Genomic DNA, 21,472 nt, shown 5'->3' with positions numbered 1-21,472 from the left:
TAAGTAACGGATAGTCCAAGGATCAAAATCTATATCATGCCAAAAGGCGCTTTTACGGTGGGGGTGGTTGCCACCCCATCTCGTGGGTGGAAATTTTTTATTATGTTTTGACTGGAAAAGTTGGTAAAAACATTCATTATGTGCAAAAAACGTTCTATACATTTTTTTGATAAAATCAATAGTTTTCGATTTATTCGCTGTCGAAAGTGTTAGCTTTATATCGAAAAAATTTATGTTTTTAATCAGTTTTCTCCTAATAACTCAAAAAGTTTTCTTTTTATCAAAACAACTTTACCTTACAAAAATGTACTTTTTGAAAAAATAAACAAAACAGTTTTTTTTATTTTCTTTAAGACCAATAGTAATCGAGCTATACTTTATTAAATGTTGGCTCCTCTTCGTCAAATGCTAAATATTGTAGTTTCAAAGTCAAAGGACGGGAAAACTATGCATTTTTCGAGGATAACTTGTTGAAATTAATTTAAAGTACTTAAAAATTTGTATCTCCAGAAATAAAAAAAATCTCTAGCTAAAAAAATTAAGTGCCTCATAATGAAAAGAATTTCAGTCCCTATTTTCTTCAGCAAAAAAGTGATCGAAAACAACCCCCTAATCACCACCCTAATTAAAATTTGTCATTGACTTGATTTGGTTTTCTTGATTTATGTATTGTTAATAGGTTCTAGAAGTTTGGTCGGCTTAGAATGATTAGTTTTTAAAAAAATGGAGTTAAAAGCGAATAACGAGTTTTTGTAGTTTGGTAAAAAAATGCCCTTTTCTTCAGAATAGAAAGATTAGCATCAGAGATACGAAAAAATATTTAAATATGAAATTGTAGCTTATTTAATTCCCAAGAACTTGGTTTGCAAAAAAATTTTTTAAGGCAAAAATTGAGTGAACTATTGACAATTAAAACTTGTAATATCATGCAAAAACCACCTTTACCAACCCTTTCAATGCTACCTCTTTTTGTGACTGAGAATTACAAAAAGAATTAATATTAATAGCCTTATAGATCTTGTAAAAACCTACAAAATTCTTGTTTAACGAACTTTCTAAGATAAAAAATAAAAAAGTTATGGTTAAAAAATCAATATTTTTTTTTAAAACAAAAGGAGGAGAAATCCAATGGGAAGCATAATAATGTAAGTTAGCGGTATTTTTAGTTATTGGCCTTATTTATTCTTCTTTATTTATGTATTATTAATAGATTCTAGAAGTTTGACTGGCGTCGAATGATTAGTTTTAAAAAAACTGAATTTTAAAGCGAATAACGAATGTTTGCAATTTGGTAAAAATGGCCATTTTCTTCAGAATAGAAAGATTAGCATCAGAGATACGAAAAAATGTTTAAACATGAAATTATAGGTAATTTATTTCTCAAGAACTTGGTTTGATAAACTTTGTTCTAGGGCAAAAATTGAGTGAATCGTAAATGAGTATACCATCGAAAAACATTGATTTTTTAGATATAAAGCTAACACTTTCGATAGGAAATAAATCAAAAACTATTAATTTTATCAAAAAAAATGTATAGAACATTTTTTGCTTAGAATGAATGTTTTTATTAACTTTTGTGGTCAAAATATAATAAAAAATGTCCACCCCCGAGATGGGGTGGCAACTACCCCCATGGTAAAAGCGCCTGTCGGTATCATATATATTTTTATCTAAGGACTATCCACTACTTATTCTCAAATTTTCAAGCAAATTGATCCATTCTGTAAAAATTGCGAGGTGAAAAGCTTTGCTTCCTGGACTATAAATATTTTTAAACATACAGTGTGTAAAAGTCAAATGGAATAAGTTTTGATTATATTGTACATAGAGAATTTCCGTAACCACATGATTTTAATTTATTTTATCTTAATAATTGTTGCAATAAACTTAAAATCTACTTCGCCTTATAATACAAGGAAAAGTGGAGGGAAAGAGATGGATTCGTCGAAAGAAACTTTCATGGTTGCCTAATATTAGACAATGGTGTGGTTCCACGGTAGAAGAATCATTTCGCGCAGCAGCCGATAGAGAAAGGTTTTAGGAACTTGTAAACATGATGACGGCCAACATCTGAATACGAACACGGCACCTGAAGAAGAAGAAGAAGAAGAAGTTTAACTAAAGTCCCCTCTCCTTGGTTTGCTACCTTCGCGGTTTCAGATATTTCTGTACAACTGTATCTGTTGATCAGACTAAGGGCCAATTTCTCATATCGAGTTTAACCTGTTTAACCTTAACTTTTATTGAACGTCAGTTTAAAGTCAAAATCGTCTTTCTCAACGTTGTAATAACACGAAACGCTGTCATAATATAAATATAACCTATTTTATTATATTAAGCCTAACGATAAACGATAACGATAACATTATTTTTGTTTTTATTACATTTATTTATAATTATTAAAATGACTATTTGACTATAAATACTTAAATTTAACTTTATTCAAAAACAGCATAAAAAGGTCGTACAAAATGGCGATAGTTTTTTACCTTTTGCCATCTATTGGCATTTCTCGAAAGCTGTGGAACGTGCACTAACAATAAGAAATGCATTCCAAACAAAACCGAAGTTCACCGGTGAACCGCAGTCAACTGAACCATAGATTAACGCAGGTATGAGAACTCGACCCTAAGTTGACTTTTGCTTTATTTAGAGATTTCCAAGCTCGAAAAGACAACTGATAATGTTCTGTTTCAGGTACACCTCTGCCAAAGAACCGCGTAAAGCTTGTAGGAGGAAATTTGACTATAGAATCGATTCGTCGTTTAGATTTCGGATTTTATCAATGCGTTGCCACCAACGAAGTAGCTACAATTCTTACGGGAACGCAATTAGTAGTTGAAGGTATGTGCTATTTTGTTGCTGATGTATTTTTACAAAAGCCATTTTCCGGTCAAGAAATATGGTTTCTTGAAATTCGTATTTATTCGTATAATATTCGTATTTCTTTAAATTCGTATGAGCAGCTGTACTCATTATGTTTAGCAATATTCGCTTTAAAAGCTTTGTTAAGAGAACTTTCGATTCTTGTTTTGCCAAACTGAATCAAATTGGGTATACATCTTACATGTAGGTAAAGGAGAAATTTTATATCTCCTTTTTAAAACTCTAAAACTATTTAAATCGTGAACCTGGTCCACCCGTTTTTCTGTAGAAACCAGAAGACATGGCCAACAATACAGTCTATTTTTCTTGCAACCACATAACCAAGGATTTTCACTGTTCCAACTAAATTTAAAATATCGAACTACATTTTTTTATTCCTTTTTTAAATTGTTTAAAAAAGGTCTTTCATTTTCAATAATCTCATTTTTTTCTTCTAAATTATACAAGGAGAATTACTTTTTAAGTAGTTGATCGATTACGCAGCGACACTCATCCATGGTTAACTGCACGCACACTTTTTATGTAACCAAACTGGTACTTAGGTACTGTAACCAAATTTAAATCTGGTAACAGGGTTACCGATATACACAGCGCGCTTACGCCGTCGCCGTCGCTCCTTTAAAATTTTCAGACACTAGCCGGTCCCTAGCGACAGCGAGTATATAACCATTGTAACCACAAATGAGACTGGCAACAGAGTATAATAAAGTGTAACTAAGTCACATAAACTCGCCAATATTTTCGTGTGTCTACGAGTACTTGGCTATTTACTGTATTAGGTACTATTAACACATAATTTAAAAATATATTTCTATTGGTAAATATATTGGTAAATGGAATTATTCATCGTCATAAAATATTTATTTACAAGATTTTTAACTGTTAGCAATGGTAACAGTGGTTACATGGACGCTTCGCCAGTGGTCTATTGGCTTTTATGTATCTCACGATGTTTCCCTGCCCGAAGAGAATCTCTAATTCATTTTTGTATCTGCTCCTCCATTCATTTGTCACACTGTACATGCAAGGATCATATAAACCTCACAGGATTTTGCGTTCCCATACTAAGAGTTTATTGATTTAATTCTTTCATTTAATGCATTACTTTCATATAATGTACACTTAATGCATTACACAATTCTCAGGAACACAACCCCATGCCCCATACAACCTCACCGGGAGTTCTACGGAGTTTTCGGTGACTCTCAGCTGGCTGCCAGGCTACAGCGGTGGTCCGGACTACAAGCAGGAGTACACCATGTGGTACCGGGAAGCGGGCACGTCGGACTGGTCCACTATTCCGGTCACGCCTCCGGGTTCCACTATCGTCACTATCAGTAGGTTAGCTCCAGGCACCATGTATGAGTTTCAGGTCATCGGGAAGAACGCCTTGGGAGACGGGATGATGAGCAAAATCATCTCTGTTAGGACAGTGGGTAAGTGAAGTTAAAATGGTTAACAAAAACATACGAGAGTTGTTACTTAAGTCATGAACCATAGCATTACTGGCGTGCAATTTCTGGGAGCTTGATTGGTATAAAGACACATACAGTGAATCTGTATATGTAACTGTAAAAGGTGCCGAATTCCGCAGACACATTTTTGTTTCTGCCTCACAACTTAAGTAATAACTAGAGTTGTACATAATATTTCATATTTTGTTTGTATATAAAGCACAATTCAGTATGAACTACAACATTTAGTTATGAAACATGGAACCAACCGAACTTAACTAAATTCTGAGAAAATCAAGAACGAACAAGTTCTAAAATTGTTCAACCAAATTATAGACCTGGATCCCGCGTACCAAAAAAAAGTTGATTAATAGCAAGCTGAAAATTTGTTAATAGTTTAACGGTGTCTAGTCGGACAAACTTTGATGTATGGGAACACTGGAACTAGGGAAGTTTTAATTGCACTCAACGAAAAAGGTACGTAATATCAATAAAAATGTTAAATGAGACAACAAAAGCAATACTTATTTGTCCAATTCTTGGTTTTATTGGAACAACAAAGCGATGTTCATCAATTCATTATTTTCGTTAGTTGATCCAATGTATTACGTTTATTGAATGGATCCATTTATTAATATGGAACATCCATTTATTAATATATAATACTTTCATTATGTATACTATAATATCACTATATTGATATTACGAAAACTGTTCACTGAGTCAACGAAGTTCAGCAACGAAGTTCAGCAAAAGTCATTGAAACAGCAACGTCGTTAATTGACCGACGAAGACTATTCGTTGTGTCAATAACAGTGTTATTTCTCCTAACGTATACTGCTTCACGCATCCAATAAATTTCGTTTATTTCTACAATTATTTCCGTTTATTCTTACAATTAGTTCTGTTCATTCCCACAATAAATACGGTTATTCTTACAAGCAATTCTATTCTATTTTATACTAATAATTACTGAATGCATTAGCTCAATGTATGATAATTGATTAATAATAATTTTGCAAATCCTTCTTTTTTGTCCTAAACCTAATGGACTTTACACGGTGTGATTTCTCATATGATTTCACTTATACAGTGCGCTGGAATAAGTGTTTACCCCCCTCCCTTATTAACTTATTTATTTTTAGCACATAAGCAAAACGCTCGGACAGGTTGATTTTTAAAATAATCAAAGTATATTATAACATGAATGTTTCGAACTTTACGCGATCCCTCTTCAAGTCACAGGCACAACTTTGATTTTTTTAAATGGGAAAGTACATCATGTGACAGCTCATTTAAAAGAGTTTGAAACAGTGATTCCAAAAATGTATATCACTTTAATCCTTTTTGAGAGCGCAGGTGCAAAATTTCGATCGAATTCTTTTTAAACGCCTTCATTTTTTTTGGAATCCTGAGAAAACTAATAAGTATTTTTGAAAAATTTAAACGCAGAATAAAAGACTACATTATTACCGAGGGCTGAAACTCCTTAGAATAAACAAAAAGTTTCTTTTGAATGGTGTATTTGAAATTAAAAATCATACTAAATTTTCTCTTTTTCACCCCTGTGACTTATTAAAATAATCATTGTAGAAGTTCTCAGGGACTTCAGACCCTCGTCCCTCGATAACACTGTAATATTTTATTCTGCGTTTAAATTTTTGAAAAATAATAATTAGTTTTCTCAGGATTCGAAAAATATGAATACAATAATAGACACACGAAAACTTCCTTCCAGTCCGGACTACATTTTGAAACGAAATGAAATTATTCGGCACTTTGGCAGAGGTAACAGCATTGTTTAACAAGGAATTCTTTTTTAAGCAATGGTACCACAGAGAAGCTCGGGGTATCACGATAAGGAAAAGCCGTTACATTTCAAATGGTCAAGCAAAACATTTATTGTTTCAACAACTGCGTTTATTGTTACCATTAACACATTGATTGCGGTTATTAAACGCAGTAGTAGATTGATTAATGCATTCGTTGTCACAACAATCAGTTTACACCTGTGGAATAATCAAATATTACTCTATATTAACAACATTTGTACATTCTTTTAGTGAAATATGTACGTTGTCACGATAAACCAAGGTAATTGCTTATCATCTACGAAATCAAGAAAGTGGTTTGCTGCCAGAATTACCATTATTTATTAAATGTACGAAACTAACTTATTGGCTGAATAAATTGAGTGTTATTGATTAATGTACTCTAGTTATTTTCACAATTATTATTCAATCATTGTGACAATAACCAAATACATTAAGCAATGTCTAAAAGTTCGTTGAAACAAAAAATTAAATTGTTGTTACCACGAAATACTATTCAATAATCACTGTCAATCAATATTACGAACTAAATTTTTTTGAGTATGTGGAGGATGTATTTTGTCGGACAGAACTTCCAATTGATTTGTTACTATTGCATTAAACTCTTATGCAAAAATCAGACTGGTGTTTATCACCAACTGGGTATTTTAATGAGTGGAACATGAAGAACTTGTCAAATGACAGGAACCATGTTGGTTAGTAATAGCAGTCTCATAACAAGCCTACTTATTTTCAGGCTGATTCTAAAAACGTAGAATATTTTGGTCCGATTGAGGGTTATTTTACTCTGCAAATTTTCTCTTCTCATTATGTTTATATCAGCCGGATTAACGTAAGAGAAGGACCTCATCGTAGTAGTCTTTATATGCGGTGATTAATCCTGAACTGTAAACTTTTTAGTCGTTGTTGCAGAGGGTGAATAATATTAGAATACGAAAAAAGAACTCTATTTTAGATAAAGTTTCGATTGATTCTTTGTTGCATAAACGACTTACTGGATTTTTTTACTGCTCACTTTCTTGCTGTTTATCCTAGAAATGATCTCGAAATTGTTGTCATCATATTACGCCAGGGTAATAAGACAAAAATATACCCTGTTCGTGACACTCGAGCAGCCAGGGTACTGAAGCGTTTTTTCGACAAGTAATACCTATAGGAACAAATTGTAACTATTTCCTGCGTAGGATCTGGCGGCCATTTTTATTTATAAACAATTAAGTGTCAAAAAATGGCATTTTTCCCTTTTTTTTTCAAATCAATGGAAAACAGTGAAACTTATGGTTTTTTTAGTACAAATATCTTTGAGATTATGGAGAGGGCATGTTACAAAGTTTGATATATTGTCCTTTTCATGAGCATTTTTCAGTGCGTAACAAATGATAGGAAAAAGGGTAAGTCCGTGATAATACACATTTATGACATTTATTCTAACATGACATTTTAGTTAAATCTGACAGTTGTCACATTTTATTTTCAATTTGGAATAAAAACAAATCAAATGTGTTTCTTGCATTTATAAAATTGTATTTTCTTTGATTTGTATAGTCTTATAAATTATACAGATTATATTTGTAATATTATTATCTAATTAAAAAAAAATATTTTTTATATATTATGGCGCCATCTATCGAGAACTAGAATAACTAACTTACTGTCTGTAATCTCGGACGTGCCTTTTTTTCTGTCACATACAATTTAATGCGTTAGAAAGAAATCGAAAAACTGTGACGCACTGAAAGATGATCATGAGAAAAAGAATACTCATTTATTGTTAATATAATTGCGAAAAAAGGTCGGAATTGCAAAAAAAATTATTTTCGCAATAACTGCTGTAAAAATTAGTGTACAGGTTTGAAATTTTTGTCAAATGAGGGTTCTTTGGTGCTTAATATGTGATAAAAATTTCAAAGCGGTTCATTCAATTGTTTAATTAAAAAACGCTTTAAAAAAAATGGTATACATTTTTATTTTGTTTAATTTTTATTCGAATTGTTTATCTCAGTGAGCATTTTTTTGCACTAACATAAGTCAGAAAAAAATAACGTTAGAACCATTCCACAGGTGTCAAATGGAAGAGCATGAACTATATTTTCAACTTGGTTTAAAAAAAGCGAAAAAAAAATGCAATTATTAGTAATAAATAATTATGCAAAAGTATCGTAAATCTTTTCTTATAAACTTTTTGAATAACTTTTTCCAAAAAAATTAACTTTTTTACTCTGTTTTAAGTGCACAACTACCAAGTAATGTTATTTATATCATAATTGATAAAAAATTGTAATAAATATATATAATTTCTTATATAACAAAATAAAAAGTTTATAAGGAAAGATTTACGATACTTTTGCATAATTATTTATTACTAATAAATGCATTTTTTATTCGCCTTTTTTAAACCAAGTTGAAAATATAGCTCATGCTCTTTCATTTGACACCTGTGGAATGGTTCTAACGTCATTTTTTCTGACTTATGTTATTGTAAAAAAAATGCTCTCTGGGATAAACAATTTCAATAAAATTTAAACAATTGAATGAATCGCTTTGGAATTTTTATCACATATTAAGCACCAAAGAATCCTTATACAGTGGAACCTCGATTATCCGTCTCTCCATTTACCGTCACCTCTGTTAACCGTCAGGGTACATACAGAAGTTGTATTGATTACATAAGCAAACATTTTAATGTAACAAAAATTAAAAAAAAATAATTTGATTTGTGATGCGGATACAAACGACTATCAATTACTGACAGATAAATAAATTGTTGAAATGGCAACAAAGGCGGACCAAACAGATTCAGAAGCTGACACAGACCTGGAATTTGACTGTAGATATGTTAAACCTATAGTAACTGACAAAGATTTGCGTAAATAATCTAGAGAAGCTGCATCGCATATGCAATAATTCATCGAGTGGTATTCTCAAAAAGAAGAAGCCAATAAAGTAGATTGCATGATCTAATGCCGATTATGAAATTCAGCCGTCGCAAAATGTGAAGCAACAGTAAAACAAACAAAGATTTCAGAATATTTTAAATTAATTCGATTGTACGAACACAAATCACTCTTATATTGTCAAACAAACCATACAAATGAAATTTGAGAGTTGTACTATGAAGTGTTAATTTTTTTTAATGTTCTGTTAACCGTCTTTTCGATTATCCGTCATACCCTTGGTCCGGTACCCTGACGGATAATCGAGGTTCTACTGTATGACAAAAATTTCAAAGCTGTACTATAATTTTTACAATAGATATTGCGAAATTAATTTTTTTTGCAATTCCGATCTTTTTTCGCAATTATACTAACAATAAATGAGTATATCAAACTTTGTAATACGTCATTTTAAAGCTTTTTCCATAATCTCAAAGATATTTGTACTGAAAAAACCATAAGTTTTACTGTTTTCCATTGATTTGAAAAAAAAAAGGAAAATGCCATTTTTTGACACTTAATTGTTTATAGATAAAAATGGCCGCCAGATCCTACGCAGGAAATAGTTACAATTTGCTCTTATAGGTATTACCTGTCGAAAAAACGCTTCAGTACCCTGGCTGCTCGAGTGTCATGGAAAAAACCTTATTACCCTGGACTATATACCTAATATCAATTAAAAAGACTGTAAAAGTCCCATATCAAAATATATTGCAAAATAAAACTAAGTTTTAATTAAAACTATTTTAAGAGTTACCTAAGTTTTTAAAGTTGTCTTTTTTTATACTCACCATGTGGTCACATTAACATTGTATTAAAATCCAACTGATCCCAAACCAATCGCTCCGTGGGCGGAGAAGGGGTTAATTTATGCTGTAAATTGGTTGTAAACTGATTGCAGCTTAAACTAGTTTTCAACCATTATTTTAAAACAGTTCCGTCGTGGGCGCTGGACTTCCGTCGTGGTACAAATGTGCACAACACAAGGAAACAAAATGATGACCTCAAAATATGGAAGATGGAAAATATACTAATTAAAATCGACTCAACTATAATAAATTTGAATTCAGACATTATCACTTTAAGCCCGGACTTGAGAATAATCGAGAGTATTTATTTTTATTTTAAGAATGTGTGTAATAGAATTTCTTGGTTAATATAACAAACAACTCACATGAAAAACTTTCGATAATGGAGAGAATTAGGTAATACATTTATAGTGATGTAACGAATGTCGTTTTTTGAACAGTCGCGAATACGAATGCGAATATCTAATAACGACATTCGCGAATACTGATGCGAATGCGAATGTTCAGTTTTTTTTAATTTGTTTCTATTTTTGAAATGTTTTCTAAATTTATAATGAGAAGTTAATTGATAATTAGTGTAAATCAATCTGAATCTTCAAGACTAATAGAAATAATAACATTCTTGGGGGACAAAATTTGGCTTTTCCTGGATAATCTGATAAATTACAGCATAAAAATAATGGCAATTTTTTAAAATCAGTCGAACTGTTTTATACAAATGTCGAAAGTATTATTGACGTGATATTATTTATGTTAGAGAATTTATATAACAACAGTTTCGAGACATTTGAAGTGTTTTTGCACAATGGCAAATATACTAACCATCATAAATTACAACTAACATGTTTTAACTAATTGATATTTCTTGTATTGTAACTAACTCTATTATTATTTTATTGCTTGCTATGGATAGAAGTCGGACAACAGAAACCCATAAAAATCACACCCACACCCTTTATGACACCCAACGATGATGCGGGTAAGGGCATGAGAACATCTCATTTTTGTAACATGTTGAAACGTAATTTTTGTGTAATATATGTACATAAATGTTTATTGTGAAAGAAAGACTTTTACAAAACGCTAAAAAGTTCTAGTCAATTTTTGAAAGTCTTAGTTTGTTACCATATTAACGGAGGTGCCATAATATGATTGTATATCATCGTCAGAGGTTCCGAGTCCTTTACAAATGTAAAATATGCAGGGTGCTGCATGACTGCGAGGATGTCCACTTACTCGTTTGTCGTGAGAGATATGAAAAAGATTTATTTAGATAAAAGTTGGGACTTAGATAGGACCATGATTTAAAAATACACTCGCGATCATAAAAAGCAGGTCACTCTCGATGAATTATTCAAGTTAGATGTCTCGAATTTTCTAAACCTGTTGTCCGATTTGAGTGATTTTTTTAGTATGTTATAGCCTTAGTCTTTATTTAATATTGTTGCTAGACAGGTAAATTATCATTGTATACCGGGTGTAACATTCATACTGTGTTTATTCCTCAAAGTTCAAAATACCCTGTGGAATGTTTTAGCATAGATAAAATATTGAAATTAAAACTCAATTGTAGCCTTAGGCTTTCTTAACATTTTCTTTTTTGATTTATTTGATTGTGTTGGATAACAAAAAAGTCAGACACGTTAATAACTAGCCATGTTCTTCATCAATACAGGGTGTTTCTAAATAAGTGCGACAAACTTCAAGGGGTAATTCTTCATGAAAAAATAATGACAGTTTGCTTTATAAACATTTGTCCGCAAATGCTTCGTTTTCGAGATACGGGATGTTGAAGTTTTTCTTACAAACTGACGATTTATTTATTGCTCTAAAACCCGTAGAGATATGCAAATGAAATTTGGTAATTTTTAATAGGCGGTTATTGTGTATTTTCTAACATACAATTAATAATTCTATATTCACCATTGGCGTGCATACGGGTATAAATATTTTAGATACATCCCGTATGCACGCCAATGGGGAATATAAAATTCTTAATTGTATGCAAAAAATGCGCCATAACTACCTCTTAACACCTACCAAATTTCATTTGCATATCTCAACTGGTTTTAAGCAATAAATAAATCATCAGTTTGTAAGAAAAATTCAACATCCCGTATCTCGAAACCAAAGAATTTGCGGCCATACGTTTTAAAGCAAACGGTCATTATTTTTTCATGGAGAATTACCCCTTAAAGTATGTCGCACTTATTTAGAAACACCCTGTATTGATGAAGAACATGGTAAGTTGTTAACGTGCTTAACTTTTTTATTATCCAACATAAACAAATGAATCAAAAAAGAAAATGTTAAGAAAGCCTAAGGCTACAATTGAGTTTTAATTTCAATATTTTGTCTCTGCTAAAACATTCCACAGCGTGTTCCGAACTTTGAGGAATAAACACAGTATGATTGTTACACCCGGTATACAATGACAATTTACCTATCTAGCAACATTATTATTATAGCGATATTGTTAAAGAAGGCTATAACATACTAATAAAATCACTCAAATCGGACAACAGGTTTAGAAAATTCGGGACATTTAACTTGAATAATTCATTGAGTGACCCGTTTTTTATGATCGCGAGTGTAGTTTCAAATACACAGGGCCACCCGTATTGACAGGTTGAAACAAATTTATCTTTTTTTAATTGAGCACCCTGTATATTTTTACATAATATAAGATATATAAGAGAAATAAGTGACCAACTCAAATGTAAAGAGAAAGAGAATTAAAGAAGACTATGACATAAAAAAATTAGAGAACCAGAGTGTGATGAAGAACCGGATAAGGACTACACCAGAGGTCAATGTCACTAATCAACCTGGTATTTCCCAATTCTGACAGCATTAATCCATTTGTGTACACTTATTGCCAATATGTGTATATGTATTGACAATATATACAGCGATAAGCGCGCCAATAACCGGCAAAATAACGCAAAAGATGGAAAACAATACATTGTGAAGTAAAAAGAGTAGAAACTAGTAGAGGTGGAAATTATCGATATAAACGTAAAAATTAACAGTGCATTACATAATTTCCCACCTTTAAACGTATCGAAGGAGTATGACAACTGTCACTGTGACAGGAGAAATACTCCTGTCACAGACGTATAAAAGGGAAACTATGTAATGTAATCTTAATTTATACGTTTATATCAATAATTTACCTCTACTAATCACCTCTACTAGTTTCATCTCTATTTATTTCAGAACTTATTATGTTTTCCATCTTTTGCGTTATTTTGCGCGCTCATCACTGTATATGTATTCAGTGTATGTATAGCGATCGAAAAGCACTATAATGTATAAGGGCTAACAAGAGAATGTCAGGCCCCCACAGATGGAAGCCAGTTAATGTATAGAGATAATAAAACCATTACGTATAGTATAATGACCCAAAAAGTAGAAAAAAAAGATCAGGCGGTTACTATCCCTACGTGAACAAAGAGTGACTTAAGGTGGTAATAATCCGATCGTATACAAGAACAATACAATGACCTCGTTGTTCATTATTGGGAGCTTTATTAGGGGGAGGGATATGAATACGGATGACGGATAGAAAAATAACAGATGGATGACAGAGAGATAAAATGAAAACAAAAAATACTGAATTCTAGGAAAATTCAAAAAGGGCGCCAATAAATCTTAACCTGAGATTGATAAAGGACTATGAAAGGATGTATAAAAAAATATCAAAAAATATTTACCTATATGCTTCAAAAAAGTTAAATTGTCAATAGAATATGTTCAATAGAAAATCATTACTCAAAATAGTTATTAATATTAACCTGCTTACTTATTTATGCTTAAGCCTGCTTTATCTATATAAATCAAAAACATGTAATAAAGTTAAATTCGTAATAAATAAATTTCGACGAAAAATCGAAAAAAAAAATACAATTACAGTACAAAAAAATACCCTCTAGTATTTCTCTTCTCATAGGCAGAACGACGGAAATCGAAGTTATACGAAATAACTATGAAAGTCGACTGAGTAATTAACCGAGGATGACGTGTGTTGAAAACCCCTGGGGAAAAAGAAAAATACTTCTATTATGCTTCAATGATTTAAAAAAATTAATTAGTCGTGGGTTTTTTCACCACTGAACTGTACTCAAAAAACTTGTAACAGTAAATTGACGACAGGTGCCATGTGGCGAATAACTAAGAATGACCGAATTTGATGCGCTTGGTTCTTTTATAGCTTATTTCCAGACTAATTAAAAGTAATGTAAACATTTTTATTCACTATTTAAATTTTTTGTTTATATTTCGCCACGGGTTTTAACTTAAGAAAGTGGCTATCGGTAGAAGTACTACGCATCTTTTTAACTAGACTAAACACATGCAAAGTTGATGATATGAAAACTCAAAAAAGAATGTGGCTTGGTACAGCGCTAACAAAAGTTTAGAGGACTGTTGACTTAATACTTGTCATTCATGTTGTCGTATTCTGCATAAAATTGAACCAGATGCCAGATTGAACATTGGCCATACACTAAATAATAGTATCCTTATAGTACAATCTGGAATTAACAAAACCAAATAAAATTGACATTCCAACCTTGGCATCTCCGTTCTTAATGTGATTTGGTAGCTAGCATTGTGTATGTGTTTGCACGTAAATCAAGATGTCGTAAATAATTTGTTAGGACCAAAACCAGGCGTACCTCGGAACCTGACGGTGAACGAGATCAGCAACGGGTTCCTCATCACGTGGATGCCACCGATCGAGAGAGCCGAGCTGATCGAGCAGTACGTCATCAAATACAAAACCGACGGACCCTGGAAGACGTTGAACAAAGCTCAAATTAGACCCGAAGATACCCATTACTTAGGTGAGTGATTCCGATTCCGTTATTTATTAAGAAAATATCTGAAAATCACAAATGCATACACAGTAATATCTTCAAACCTACTATACCTTGTTTTTAAACTAGGAGGAGTAATTCAAATTTACCGCGTCGTAGTGCTTGTTTGTAATTGGTCTAATTTCAGGCAAGTTTACTCCACTGTTATGATATTTTACACTATTAACATTTATGAAATTTTGACACTATGGGCATTTCATAGGTTAATTAAGTTATATCGGCGACTGGTTGTGTTTTCAATAGTAATACCACTAGTGATTCAATTTTCGCGATAAGTCTGTCGATTTACTTCTAAACGAAACTGAGTTGCTTAAAAACACCACGAGTCCGTAGGACGAGTGATGTTTTCTTCAAGCAACTCAGTTGAGTTTAGAAATAAAAGACAGACTTATAAGATAAATTAAATCACGAGTGGTATTTTATTAGACTATTTCACGAACAAAGTGATAGGTCAAAAATTCAGTAGAATGAGAGGAAGGAATTTAATAATAATACATTTGATCTAGGTAACCCAAATCTACCCATTTTTTGAATAATTCACAATTAGTCATAATCATGAAATATTTATTATAACTATAAATAATTTGTTATAATTATTTTTTACCTATAACAATAAATAGTTGAAGGCCCAGTCTTTTAGAATGAATGCTAGTCTTTCGTTGTTATTTTCTGCATCTAATTTGTAGTTGCGATCCACACAGAACATCATAAATTGTCTCCATATATAAGATTTAGATTTTCTTGTGTTACTCGGTATATTTTCTTCAATGTTTTGGTTTATAACTTCGTTTGAAGTACCACCGAAACGACTCATTTTGACGTATACAGCTACAATAATTTTTTTGGCAAACGTCAAACTTTGCTTTGCGATCGGTATCCATGGTTACGTCATTGAAAACACGAAGCTGATAGACCAATCAGAATTGAAAGACAGTTGGTGTTTTCGCGATAACACAAGCTGTCTTTGGTTTGTGATTGGTCAGATTATGTGAAAATTTTAAGATGAGTGAAATTGTCTGCGTTATTCCTTTAATTTTTAGATTATTAGTCTGCTTTTATTTAAAAAACGTAAAAAAAGTTGTTTTTAGAACTCTTTAGCGACAGAGAATGACGTAGCACCGCAGCATTTTTTTTTTATACCAACGGAGAGGTTGTGGATTTTGAAAAAGGTTCCTATTCTGTTGAAGGTAGATCTAGCTCTTGTCTCTTTATTGATGGTCATCATTTATTATGGTGCCGACGTAGTTGTAGTGCATCACGACGTAGTGTAATGCATTTTCTTGTTAATAGTCATTCTTTATCTTCTTTACGTTTATATCGAGTCCATATTGTTAGGTATAATACCTACGTGATTTTGTTCATAAGACCTTGTAGTTCTTCTAGGTTGTCCGGAAATACTATGGTCTCATCTGCATATCTGATGTTGTTTAGCCGGTGGCCGGTACCCATTTAGTAAATAGTTATTTATGAAACAGTTCGTGAAGTATGCTTTTTGCGAACGCACGCGATGTTTAGAGCAGGAGTGACAGCGGGGCGAGTGCTATACATCGCGTAAGTTCGCAAAAAGTACTTCACGCACAGTTTCATACAATATTTTATCTACGATAAACAAATAAAAAAAAACTGTAACTCCTCGTCACTGGAATTCATTTTTATTCTACAATTTTTAGAACTTTGACATTTAAAAATTCTAACTTCTTTCAAACCACAAAACTGTCAAAAGTTTTGTCGTAATTTATTGCTCATTATGTCATCACCATGACAACGCCAAAGTTAAGGATATTTGATTATATGAAAGTGTGTTAAAAACAGTGCGAGAAAGTAAGTACTTCACGCACAGTTTCATACAATATTTTATCTACGATAAACAAATAAAAAAAAAACTGTAACTCTTCGGTCACTGGAATTCATTTTTATTCCACAATTTTTAGAACTTTGACATTTAAAAATTCTAACTTCTTTCAAACCACAAAACTGTCAAAAGTTTTGTTGTAATTTATTGCTCATTATGTCATCACCATGACAACGCGAAAGTTAAGGATATTTGATTATAGTATTTTTACTACAAAAGCGATATTACGTAGGTCAAAATTTTTGACGTAAGAGAACTGTCAAAACATTAGAATGTGACTTTTCATTATTGCTATGTTTATTATAAACATGGCAATAATGAAAAGTCACAATCTAATGTTTTGACAGTTCTCTTACGTCAAAAATTTTGACCTACGTAATATCGCTTTTGTAGTAAAAATACTATATATGAAAGTATGTCAAAAAAGAGTGCGAAAAGTAAATCCCATTTAAAATACATTGTTACTTCACGCACACTTTAAGCCCTTCACGCACTGCTATCTATAATGACAGTTTTCACAAACTAAAATCTTATACATAATATGACATAGAGTAGATAAATACTTTTTTCTATGGATGCTATACAATGTGCAACTTCCCTCACTACTTATATACATTCAAAACGAACAATTTCTCATGTAGTGCGAAAAGTCGGCCATTGCAGTGAGAAATATTTTTTCTCACAGGTTCCCCTACGGTTTTCCATATAATATGGTCGCCGTTTCCATAGTAACATGCACAATACAAACACAATTAATGTTGTCAAATAAAATGTGCTGAAGCAAAACTTACCAGGAATTACCTTTCAAAACTGTTCGAAAATAACTATTAACTAGAATTTTAAATAAATAACGTAAGTATATAAATTATATGAATATTAAATACATGTATATGTATTTTATTTCAATTTATGCATATAATATACCTAAAAGCACTTAAATTATTTAATTCTGAAGTTTGAACTCTTGACAAAACCGCATCCATAGAAAAAGTACAGTGGACAATACATGAGAAAATGACATATTTCTCCCTCGCTTGATTTGCGGCACTCGGCTCGTGCCAAACTTCTGCCCTCGTGAGAAATATGTCTTTTTTCTCACTTGTTGTACAATATACTATTATCTACTCTATCTCATATTTTGTATAAGTTTTTATTTTGTGAAAACTGTTATTATAGATAGCAGTGAGTGAAGGATTTAAAGTGTGCGTGAAGTAACAATGTATTTTAAATAGGATTTACTTTTTCGCACTGTTTTTTGGCACACTTTCATATAATCAAAAATATCCTTAACTTTCGCATTGTCATGGTGATGACATGTGAGCAATAAATTACAACAAAAGTTTTGACAGTTTTACGGTTTGAAAGAAGTTAGAATTTTTAAATGTCAAAGTTGTAAAAATTGTAGAATAGAAATGAATTCCAGTGACGAAGAGTTCCAGTTTTTTTATATGTTTATCGTAGATAGAATATTGTATGGCACTTACGCGATGTATAGCACTCGCGCCGCTGTCGCTCGTGCTCTAAACATCGCGTGCGTTCGCAAAAAGAATACTTCACGAACTGTTTCATAAATAACTATTTTCAGTTTCGTGCAAAGCTTCCATAAATATTCTTTCAGAGTAGAGATTGAAGATTAGAGGAGATGAAAAACAGCATCTCCCCACTCCACGCATGATTTTCACATATGTATTCGGTGTGTTAACCTAACATTTGCTGTCTGATTCCAGCAATAGTGTCCAATTACATATTTTCAGATCTTAATTGTTAATTCTGTACTAAATTTGATCAAACGTTTTCTCGTAATCAACTACTAAATTTACAATCAAGATGCAGTAGAAGTAAACAAAACCAAGACATGTTAAATGCTACTGGGAACACTCCCGAAACATAATTTACAATGTATACGCATTGTAAATCCAAATCATGATTTCCAAAGTTTATACATTGTAAATTATGATTGGGGAGTGATCCTAGTAGCATTTAACGTGTCTTGTATAATTTAAATTAGTAAATTTAGTATAGACATACGTATACGTCGCAATTGAAATATCTGCACCTCTGAAGTATGACTTGTATTGAGAACAAAGCCTCCCTCGCACCAACAGCATTTATGAACCTGAACTCGTTGAGAGCAATTTGAGTTTCACACAGCTTGTTAATTCTCTTATGTATTATCTTTAGGAACAATTTTAGAAGATGAGGCATGGAGCTTATCGTACGGTATTCTTCGCATTTATTATTATTATTTTTTTTTTTTGAAACGTTTATTCAGCGATCTGTTAGTTATAAAAATTCTAACAATAAGCGTCTTTGGGGTTTGTAATAAAAAAGAATTGACGTTAGAGAGGTCAGTCCAATGACTGGACCTCTAGTATGGAACAAACATGACATTCCGATAATATGCTACATACAAACATACATTTTACATTACAAACAATACATATATCTAAAATATAAACACAATTACGGTGAGGTATAAAACTTATTTATAAATAAGGTCCAGTGGATTTTTACGTTTTAGTCTGTGAGTTTGTTGACTATTATCAAGCAAGTTTATTGCCAAGGCATTTGGATGGCTTTCTAGGCGTTTTATGTACCGAACACTGCACTGAACTATCACTTCACTGATCGTAGGTACTTCTAGATCACAATAAATGTCTTTGTTTGACACGAACCATGGGGCGTCTGTTATAGAGCGTAACACTTTGGATTGCAATCTTTCCATTATGGATATGTTGGATTTTGCTGCTGTACCCCATAGCTGGATCCCATAGGTCCAGACCGGTTTGAGTATTGTATTGTATACCAACAGTTTGTTACGTATAGACAACTTCGATGTTCTGCCCAGTATCCAATAATATTTACGAAATTTTAAATTTAATTGTTGGCGCTTTTTCCATATATGTGTTCTCCATGTCAAAGTTTTGTCCAGGTGCATACCAAGGTATTTAACGCTTTCGGCTTATGGAATTGCTTTGTTATTTATTTCTATATTAGGCGATATTTTACGACATTTTGTAAATATGATATGTTGTGATTTTGATTCATTGATCTTTATTCGCCATTTCTTTGTCCACTTTTCAATGTTCCTAATATGCCTTTGAAGAGATTCGGTAGCTGTTGCGGGATTTTCATCTGTGACTAACATAGCTGTGTCATCTGCGAATGTTGTAGTCGTTACATTTTCGTTTGTTGGTATGTCGTGTGTAAATATTAAATATAATATAGGACCCAGAACACTACCTTGAGGGACTCCAGATCGTATAGGGTAGATTTTCGATGTATCTGCTTCATGCTTGACACGGTAGTACCTTTCTTCTAAATATGATTTTAGTATAGTAAACATTGAATCAGGAACGTTCATTTTTATTTTGAAGAGCAACCCTTCATACCAGACTTTATCAAAAGCCTGACTGACGTCAAGAAAAAGTGCAGAACAGTACTTTTTTTCTTCAAAAGTTTTATTTACTATATCAACGACTCTATGAACTTGTTCTATTGTTGAATGCTTCTCTCTGAAACCAAACTGGTGATCCGGAAAAAGATTATTATCAGTTATTATCTTCATTAGCCTAGTCGCTAATAGCTTCTCAAATAGTTTAGCTAGTACCGGTAAGAGACTAATAGGACGATAAGAGGTACGTTCGTGAGGTGGTTTACCATGTTTATGGATCATTATTATATCAGCAATTTTCCATTGCGTTGGTACAATTTTCAGCCTTATTGCGGCGTTGAATAGTTGTGTTATCATAATTACACCTTTATCTGGTAACTCTTTTATGATAGTTCCTGTTATAAGGTCATAGCCAGGAGCTTTTTTGGTTTTTAATCTATATTGAATAGTATTTTTTACATCTCTTTTTGTTACTGGTTTCATTTGCTCACTTGGCTGTTGGATTGTTGCTAGACTTTCATAGATAGCCTCATCTTCTTCAGCACTGACAGAGGGCAGAGGTTGAAAAACTTCTTCAAGATATTTTCCAAATGCCTCTGCTTTTTCTTGATCTGTTCTCGACCATGAGCCATCTGGATTTCTTAATGCTGGTATGTGTTTACTGGGTTGTTTTAATTTCCTGGTTGCCTTCCAAAGTGAATAATCGGTATCTGCTGTTGGTGTTAAATTTTGAAGATAATTTTCGATGTAGGAGTTTTTGTGCTGTAGTATTGTATTTTTCAGCTGTCTTGCGGCTCTATTGTAGTTCATTTTGTCTTGATGCTGCCTTGTGTTTTGCCATATCTTTCTTAGTCTCCTCTTCTCTTTAATTTGATTTCTTATATTAATAGGATTGTTTCTTTTATTCTGTGTATCTTTACATTTTGGAGTGGCATTCCAAGCAGCTTCTTGGAGAAGTGTAGTAAATTGATATACTGCCAATTCAAGTTCATCTTTTGTTTTGAGAGAAATATTAAGGTTTATTTTTTGATGTATTTCTTCCCTGAACTCATTCCAGTCAGTTTTATGATTGTGCAGTTTTGCTGGACGTTCCTTCTCAACAAATCTTGAATTTAGCGTCGCTATTACAGGGGTATGGTCTGAAGCAATTTCATAATTTGGTACAATATTTAGATAGCCTTCTCCAAAACCTTTGCTTACAAAGAAGTCAAGACAGTCCGGAAGTCTACTAGGGTCAGTAGGCCAGTAAGTAGGTGTGTAACTAGATAAGTGTTTGAGATGTAGTTCCTGCATCACTTGAAAGAGGATTCTACCTCTACCTGGTGGAGAAAGTCGAGAGCCCCAACTCACATGTTTTGCATTATAGTCAGCACCGGCAAGAAATCTATTACCTAGTGAATTAAAATAATTAGTAAATGATTCTTTATTCGGT

At 32.4% G+C, this 21,472-nt stretch overlaps 1 protein-coding gene across 1 annotated transcript in view; it reads left to right on the top strand.

Annotated features, from left to right (window-relative positions):
* LOC126885627 (protein turtle) overlaps positions 1-21,472 on the top strand; it is a 672,203-nt gene that overhangs the window by 568,100 nt on the left and 82,631 nt on the right. The window contains exons 12-15 of the mRNA XM_050652257.1: positions 2,698-2,844; positions 4,032-4,322; positions 10,828-10,893; positions 14,576-14,761. Coding sequence (XP_050508214.1) covers positions 2,698-2,844; positions 4,032-4,322; positions 10,828-10,893; positions 14,576-14,761 — 690 coding nt within the window. The remainder of the gene's footprint in view (positions 1-2,697; positions 2,845-4,031; positions 4,323-10,827; positions 10,894-14,575; positions 14,762-21,472) is intronic.

Source organism: Diabrotica virgifera, chromosome 1 (assembly GCF_917563875.1).
Source record: "Diabrotica virgifera virgifera chromosome 1, PGI_DIABVI_V3a".
NCBI lineage: Eukaryota > Metazoa > Arthropoda > Insecta > Coleoptera > Chrysomelidae > Diabrotica > Diabrotica virgifera.
This window is presented reverse-complemented; position numbering and strand designations above follow the sequence as displayed.